At 33.7% G+C, this 9,235-nt stretch overlaps 1 protein-coding gene across 2 annotated transcripts in view; it reads left to right on the top strand.

The window, feature by feature from the left end:
* The window catches only part of AsnRS (asparagine--tRNA ligase), a 129,956-nt gene extending 125,705 nt beyond the window's left edge, over positions 1-4,251 (top strand). For both annotated transcript variants that reach the window (XM_081734071.1, XM_081734070.1), the window contains exons 11-12: positions 722-853; positions 3,845-4,251. In XM_081734071.1, coding sequence (XP_081590197.1) covers positions 722-853; positions 3,845-3,976 — 264 coding nt within the window. In that variant the 3' untranslated portion in view covers positions 3,977-4,251. The remainder of the gene's footprint in view (positions 1-721; positions 854-3,844) is intronic.
* Positions 4,252-9,235: the final 4,984 nt, after the last annotated feature.

A 9,235-nucleotide genomic window follows, 5' to 3' on the forward strand; every position in this document is an offset into this window, starting at 1 on the left:
ACATACAAAGCAATTTGACCCAAATTGGAATCGAACTCACGACCTTACGATTTGAACACCCGCGGTTTACCGCTGACCTAACATGATCGCTCTAGCTGAGCTCGTAATGAAATATAACTGAATATCCAAGACAATGTCATTCATATCCATTGCAAGTGCTGTTTTTTTCTCCCTTGTCTCTTTTATTTTACTACGGATGTAAGAATTATGTTCGCTGTCTTTCCTTTCATTGAAATGTTCTTTTACATTTTTTTAAATTTATTTATTTTTTTTGTATGTATGGAAATCAAAATGACAAAACGACCGTACATGTGCTGACATACACAGTTTAGAAATGTTGTATCATTAAGTATTTCAATCAATGTTAATTTTTTCTACACTCAATAACATTTCAACATGTCTTATTATACTTAACAAAAAAAAAAAAAAAAAAAAAAAAAAAAGCATCTGCACAATCCTTCTTGACTGTGAAGGTTGGCTTCGAGGTTCGAACCTGACATCTTTGGTTTACTGTTTTCCGAAGATACCCAATGTTGGACTTTGAAAATGTTTGACTCTAAACAGCCATAATCAATGCGCTTAACCTTTTTGGAACAAGGTGTACATTGTGTGTCTTGGATCATTCACAACAACAATAAAAGAAGCCTGTTTCGAACATTTTGTAATTATATGGTTATACTTTCTATCATTTTTATTTAGCCTTATAACTGTTCTCTTGTAGGTGGATGTATTGCTGCCTGGTGTTGGTGAGATCATAGGTGGTTCTATGCGTATCTGGGATCATGAAGAACTTCTAGCTGGATACAAGCGAGAAGGTATAGATCCAACTCCATACTACTGGTATACAGATCAGGTACGTAAATATAAATGAAAGTGACATAAAAATAACGATTGACAAAGACATTGAGTTATTATTTTCAAGCAATGTTGATATAACACGAATTCGAGATTTCATACCCGCTAGGTGCCGAAAATACTATTTTTGGTGGACCATTCCTATGTATATATAGAAGGTAGCAGGCCCCACTTTTCAACAAATTGAAACCAAATTTCACGTTTAGGGTTTTGAGTAATTCTTTGACATGTTATAACATTTATACTCACAAATAAGGATAGTTAGTGAACGAAAATTGTGATTTTTTTTTTTTTTTCGAAAGTAGCTCTAATGATTTTGTTTGTATTTCATAACTCAGTATAGAACGGTTCTTATAAATTATTGAGCCATTAAAAAGCCAACTCCGTTGAATAAATCCATTTATTTATTTCTACCTGTTGTCCTGACAACGACATTCCAAAATCCTATTATTTAAAACATATAAAACGTATGAATATCCTTTTCTATCGATATTATAATTAATATATTTCTTTTTCTTCTTCGAATCACATAATCAGCCTAGTACATATTTTAAAATATCTTACCCCCAAAATTACATTTACAAGTAGTAAAAATATATAACGTACTGTTGTAAGTATATCATTAATGAATGACTGCAATATGTTAATAGTATATTTGAAAAATCAAGGCAACAATAGATTTTTCTCAACACGTTAATTTTTACTACAGTCATACTTATTTAGTGGCCTTACCTATGTAATTTCACAGTTTTCTTCTTTCGAAAGCGAGTACTGTCTTTGAAAAGGAACTCACCTTGCATCCGGTGCTTTTGTTTTCCTGTTAAAACTTGATCTTCAATATTTCGGCCCACGGTGGAGTCATGATCACTGAGACATCATATAGATTTTTATTCCTGCAACAACGAAACGTTCCAAGTGCTCTATAAAGCTCTAAAATGAGTTCGAACTATATCCGTTCATATTTAAGGTTTAAAATATATGCTTGGGAAGACTTGTTTTGTTTGGATATTCTCACTACTTGTTTCCTATGTGCACTATTTCCTTTCCGTCTGTTCATCTATGTACAAAATTTATTGTGGTTATGAAAATTATATTCATATCTTCCCTTTACAGTATGTCATTATCACTTCCGTATATTGATAAAGGGCTGTTTCTGTAAAATAGTTCGTTTATGAGCGAAATTATACAATCTATTAGAGATAAACGACAAAGCTAGTGCGATGGCTTAATTATACAGGATGACACAAACCTCTCACGTTTTAAAGGCTAATAAAACAAAAAAGTATTGCAGATAGAAACTTGTTTATTTGAAAATGTAAAACGGTATTGATAACTGTTCGTTCTGATTTGAAGTACTCTGATCTCTTGTGTGTTGAAATGACATTCTTTGATAATACAGTTATTGTCAATAGTACCCAGTAAAAACCTCCACTTCTTTACCTGCTGTAGCGCGTCAGTGGAAGGGCGAGTGGAGGGGTCATCTCTTCTGCTTACCACTCTCCTGCTGTTTTCAGTCCTCATTATGGTTTGGTCTGGAGCTCATCGCACGTATGCAGTCGAAATGTTTTTCAAAAGCAGCAGTTCTGTGATTACTGTGCAAAGAGCGTACTGCTTCAAGTTTGCTATTTTATGTAAGACAAACTTGCAGTGGATCGAGAATTTCCGAATAACGGGTTCAGTATTGAAAAAAAAAAAAAATAATAATAATCTAGCCGACCTAACAGTACTTGTGTGTCTGAGAATATTGAGCAATAATAAACTGTAGCTTTCAAAAATCGTCTTCAAATTGTATTGTCAGTTATTTCATTTCGAATCAGAACAAAGCGATCACAAACTGCTTGCAATACCGTTTTATATTTTTGAATAAACACATTTCTACCTGCAATACTTTGTTTTATTAGCCTTTTAAAATGTGGAGGTCATATTGGGTTACCCTGTATTTAATTTAAATTGTACTTATTTAATGGTCGTAACAGTAATTTCACAGTCTTTGTTTCAAAGGCATGGAAGTATAATGTAAATGGAATAATTGTAAATAGTTTTAGGTTTAAATACCTTTCTTATCTACAGATTTAGACTTGGATTAATTTTGATTAAATATTTAAAACAAGGTTATTACTATTTTGTTGTAGCGGTTTTAATTAACGCTGCCTGTTTATGACGCAACTTATTTGCATATATCCAAATTGTAAAGCATAAAACTTTTTGTAAATTGCGTAATTGGGAAGTGGAACACTTATTTTCTCGATAGTTTTGTCTTATAGTTACATTAGCAAATTTCTAATACCGGAATTGTAGTTGAAGAATTCCGTTTTCGCTCATCTAGACAAACTAAGTCATTTAAACTGTGTGTGTAGGTACAATATAATAATCATCAAAGGTTAATGCCGATATTAGAAGTAAAGTATGCGTGTTTCAGCATTTCAATACTTCTTGTACAGTTTGCATATGAGTTGTCTGCCATACAAAACAGAAAAGATTCCAGCTTATGAGTAATAGTCATATACATAATAGCTTTGGAGCTTATAGGGTCATACTTTATTATCTGTATAAGCTTCACATTTCATTGTTGACTGAGTATTTCGAAATTTAGACGATTCTGGATCGTGAGTCGAACGTTGAAAACTTGCTTGCGGATATTTAAATAATGGAAATTTAGACTATGTAAATTAAGATTAAACATTTAATTATAAAGGTTTCTATTTATTTAGTGAAAAGAGTACGGACATATCATCATCAGTCGTTATTTTTAAAGATTGCTAAGTCTTATTAGCGTAGGTCATAGGTTCTTTCGAGTCTCCACAAAACACACAATTTTACCTGTTGGTAACAGATGAGTGACTGAATTGCCTTTCACAGCGTTGTCGAAATAATTCTGAACCTGTTACACTCTGATTTTTAAGGATGAGGATTCAAATTGTTTTCACGCAGTCAATAATCATATAAGGCATGTATGTTCACACTTTATTTAAGGCTCTTTTCTTTGCAGCGGAAATTTGGTACTTGCCCACATGGAGGTTACGGCTTGGGGCTCGAACGATTTTTGTGTTGGCTTCTGAATAGGTACCATATCAGAGAAGTTTGCCTTTACCCAAGATTCCTGGAAAGGTGTAGACCTTAATTGCTGTGCGATGCAGCAACTTTAATGATACGCGAGGTCAAAGTAAGGAGCAGCAGTATTCCGAGGTTGAGGTATCGGCACCGATATTCATTGTTACACGTATTTATTAACTTTTTTTTTTTTTTTTTTTTTTTTAATTCGAGATAGAATTATTGAAGAATATGTTGCTATTATAAAAAATTAAATTTGAAGCTGCTTTTTACTTAGGGCACATCGTTGCATATTATGCTGTCAAAATATTATATATGAAATAAATATGGATCAGAATTACACAATAGTTTCTTCATTTTAACCTATTGCTGGTGTTGAAGGTTTTATATGTAAGTATTTTTCTGATTTAAGAATCTGAAGGAACATTCAAAGTGCAGTGTGTCCACTGAACGGATCTTTTTAGAATACACTAAAATTTGTTTGAGCTTTTTTAATTACCGTATATACATCAATGTGAATGCCTAATTTTGACTTTCTCAGTGTTGAAGTTCATGAGTTCACGAAGATGAAGAACCTAATTAAAAGGCCAGAGATAAAACAAATAATCTTAGCATGTCTTCAGGTATATTGACAGCACTGAATTATAAATCCAGCTATTTATCCAAGCTGACAATTGCTAAACATTAAATCAGCGAAGACTAGTAGAAGAATAGAATATTTTAAATGTTCAGTAAGATTAAAAGAGACTATTAACAAGCAAAAAAAGTGAAGAACTTACTAAAATTAAACTTCACGTGCAACTGCCCTTAGGGTGTTCAGCGCATCGGCTCCCCTCCCCGTTATTTTTTTATGTATTGTGTGTGTCCGTGTCCTCTGAGTGAACCACTTCTTTCAAATAAACTCCCACTTGTCCGCACGACGCTGAATGGACGCCGCAATGCTAACACCATCTGGTAAGTATGAACAGTCACCGATATTTTCTTAGATCAGACTTGACATTGCTTGGCATCGCTGATCCCACAGGAATCGGTATTCCAGTGCGGCTAAGAAATTGACATCTGAAGAGCTTAGTATAATGACAAAATACAAAGAGACTTAGAAAAAAAATCGTAAGATTGCAAATTTGACCAGCCAGACTAATCAAACTATGCTATATCCGTCCGTTTGACGATCGGTATTAGAGCAAAAACGGTATAAGATTGGAAAATGATCTTTCTTTCTTTCTTTTTTTTTTTTTCAATTGATTCAGCGTCCCAAGAACAGGACTATGTTCGCTGTGTTTACTTTCATTGGAAATGTTCTTTTACGTATGAAAAAAGTGACAAGACGAACATGTACTGACATGAATACATACTTTCGAAATATATCATTAAGTATTTCGATTCATGTTACTCTTTTTCTACATGTAATAACACTTCAACATGCCTTGTTATACTTAAAGAAAAGCACATTTACAGAGGTTCGAGATTGGCATCTTTCGGGTACTGTTTCTCGAAGTCGCACTTTGAAAATTTTTAGCTTAAAACAGCCTTTTTTTTTTTTTTTTTTTTTTTTTTTTTTTAATGGTTGTGCGAAACATGCAAGGAAGTAATTAATAATAGTAAATATGAAGATTTTGAAAGAAAAAACTAAAAACGGTTAACCATTAGGCCACCGACGCAACCCTGTAAAACTTGTTTTATCCATTGTATTTACAGTGCGAACAGGCAAAATTGGAATAAAATGGGGTCTGTCCGGTCAGTTGCTTCGTTAAAAGATCTGCGTGTTATACACAGCACAATTCCTTGAAGAACATGTCCTGGTCGGGACACTAATCCAAACTGTCGAAAGAAAGAAATAAAAGTCCTCATTTCCACTAGGCCATGGTCACTAATTTAAGATAGTCTATGAAAAATGGAAGAAAGCACTTATTAATAACAAATATGAACATATAGAAGTGTATTTTGAAAGAAAAGTACCTTATACCAGTCGAGATTTGAACCCGGGTTGTTTCACTCAACAAGTTGACACCTTACCGACTTACCCCCGTGAGAGCTTGCAATGCGCGTTTTCGAATATTTATTCATGCTGCACATGTGTTACGTAAGAACGCTACGATTTGTCATTTGTGCGTGGATTATTAGTGCGATCACCTTCAAGAAGTAGAACTCGTTTCGTAGATTTACGAAATCATTTACGAGATATATATATAAGGGTGTCCACCCGTCTGGAAAACCGGGAAATGTCAGGGAATTTGGAAACTTGCGGGAAAACGTGGAAATGTCAGGGAATTCAGTCAAAAAATGTAGTGTCAGGGAATTTTTCACTACTTGTCGCTTCAGAAAAGTACACTACACGCCGTGTCGATTATTCTCATTATTCAGGATCGAATGTATTTCTCTTGAAGTATTGTGCTGTAAGGTGGCTAGAAAACTAGAGTTATTGAGCGTGCAATTGAGATACTACCACATGTGCAGAAATATGTTGAAGGAGTAAAAAAGGACCAGAAAGTACCTAGTTTTAAAAGCTTTGCCATTGTTTCTACTACTATTGACGATAAACTTCTGAAAGCAAAGTTATCATTTCTGCTCTCCTTAGCAACCGATGTAGAAATATTTTTACAAAGCTTTCAATCAGATCTTCCATTAGCGCCAATGTTGTATGAGGCCATTCTTGCAACCATGATGAATGTAATGACATGAGTTGTGAAACAAGTTCTTCAGAATTCCTAAAGTTTCACAAATATTGACTTGCAGAAGCCAGAAAATCTATCAACCAGAAATATTCACATGTTTTGCTACGAGAGCAGCTCTTCGAGTTACAGATCAACTAAACGAAAGAGAGATCCTTGAATTCAGATTGCAGTGTTGCAAGGCAATGATAAGTTTGTGCAGAAAATTGCTTTCAAAGTCCCCTTTGGCTTATAAGCTTACAAAGGGAATTTCTTGCTTTGACTCACAAGTAGCTAGATTTCCTGATAAACGAAGCAAGCGGATGACTCTTGCATTGAATGTGTTTGTGGAAAATAAGTGGATCTCAGGGAGTGAAGCTGATAAAATACTGCGAGAATTTAATTCTGTCTGTAATACAGAAACATTTAGTGTCATGCTTCTAAATTTTGTTCCAAAAAATGAGAGATTAGATTACTTCTCGCTTCGCAGTCGCAAATATTGTAAAATATTTTACAAGACATTATTGGATATGTACATTTTATAATTGTTGAGGTCATAATGAAAGGAAAATAGTTATATTTGAATGAACAAAGGAAGGAACGTAAATATTGTAAAATGTTTTTCAATACTTTTTTTTTATTCTTTTACTCGAGATTTCTTCATAGCTTGTTATTAAAATACTCAAGAACATATCCTCATTTTATTGTTCTAACAAACCAATATATGTTGCCACTATAATAGTTTAGATTGATCGAGCTCCTGGTGATAACCACAATTTTTCATGTCACCCCTCCTCCTCCAGTACGAAATCTTGGCTAAACGAATCAATATATGTTGCCAGGGGCTTCTGGTGTGATGACCACAGTGTTTCATGTCACTTACCCCCTTCCCTTTCTTTTACGAAATCCTGGCTACGTGCCTGCAATGTTATTCGGTTTATGCACGCATTTTATAATTTAGCTTAATTTCCGAATGGTTATCCGTATTCCTTTGGTAATGGAATGAATTTCAATAATGATGAAAAGCTTACGAAGATAGGATTGTTAGTTCGCTAAATTACCATACTTGTAGTGTAAAATGTACTTTTTATAATAGTTGAGGTCATAATGAAAGAAAAAAATTATTATATTTGAATGAACAAAGGAAGGAACGTAAATACCGTAAAATGTTTTTCAATATTTTTTTTTATTCTTTTACTCGAGATTTCTTCATAGCTTATTATTAAAACTCACGAACATATCTTCATTTTACTGTTCTAACAAAGCAATATATGTTGCCAGGGGTTCCTGGTGTGATGACCACAGTATTTCATGTCACGGACCCCCCTCCTCTCCCTTTACGAAATCCTGGCTACGTGCCTGCAATGTTATTCGGTTTATGCACGCATTTTATAATTTAGCTTAATTTCCGAATAGTTATCCGTATTCCTTTGGTAATGGGATAAATTTCAATAATGATGAAAAGCTTACTTACGAAGATAGGGCTGTTAGTTCGCTAAATTACCATACTTGTAGTGCAAAACACGAATATCTTTGTTTAATGACATATTAATCACATATCATGTCTTTTTAGAAGCCAAGCATGACGCATCCCTCTCCATACAGCTAGTTCTGACATCTTCGCAACAAGCGAGTGTGTAATTTAAATAAAATTTCCATTTTTTAAAAAAATAATAATGATTAGTTATTTCAGTAGCTTGAGCATTCATTCCGAAGTTGGTCGTCCGCTTGGTTTTCGACAAAAAGCGAGTAACAGCTACAAAAATTTAAAAATCATCAATTTTTAGGACCGCTTTAAAACGGTATAATAGAGAAGGGTAGGGTAAAGTGGAGTAAAATAGGGTAGAGTAAGGTGAGGTTAACTTAGCATTTGGTAAGTTTGGATCCATTTTGTTAAAATTAATAGAGTGTAAGCTCTAGTCTTTGTGTAAGGATGCCAACTAGATTGTCTCTGTACACCTGAACCATGTTTAGAATACAAATGCTCGTTACTTTCCACAATCCAACCATGTGGTAACCTTGCGCGAAATAGTTTCCTCCGCTTGCCTAATAGTTCCATGATTATATCCGCTCATAAAAAATAATAAGTACAACTTCTACTCTGTTTACATATTATCAATTACACAAACGAGCAAATTATCCTTTTATTTCCGGTAAATTCTCAAACTTTTGTTAGAAACGGACGACCAACTTTGGAACTTACCTCATAACTTGCCATATGCACTAATTCAAAATATGTATCCATTATATAGATATAAAACACATTATGGACAATGTTTAGCAGCAGGGGCCTCGCCATTAAAAAAAAAAAAAAAAAAAAAAAAAAAAAAAAAAAAAAAAAAAAAAAACAAATCGGTGATTTCTGTTCACATTAGACATTGTTATTGTAGGGGCCCAGCATAATTTTCGAAAATGATAGAATTTCGATTTCTGCTAATATAAGATTAGTTTATGTTAGATCTAAGTACTTGCATCAATCCATTTCTCCTGTAAATTTTGTATTTTTAATGCACTCCTGCACCCATTTTGTTAAACATTTATCCATATTAACCGTATAATTACCAATACAGTGTCTAATTTCATTTGAAAATCATGCATATTCTTTTCCTGCTATTTCAGACAGAATCTATTATTACTGTAGGGAACAGATTTTAAGTGAAAGCTTAAGAAAGGGTTAT

This window comes from Thermobia domestica, chromosome 12, assembly GCF_964235325.1.
Source record: "Thermobia domestica chromosome 12, izTheDome1.hap1.1, whole genome shotgun sequence".
In the NCBI taxonomy this organism is placed as follows: Eukaryota; Metazoa; Arthropoda; class Insecta; order Zygentoma; family Lepismatidae; genus Thermobia; species Thermobia domestica.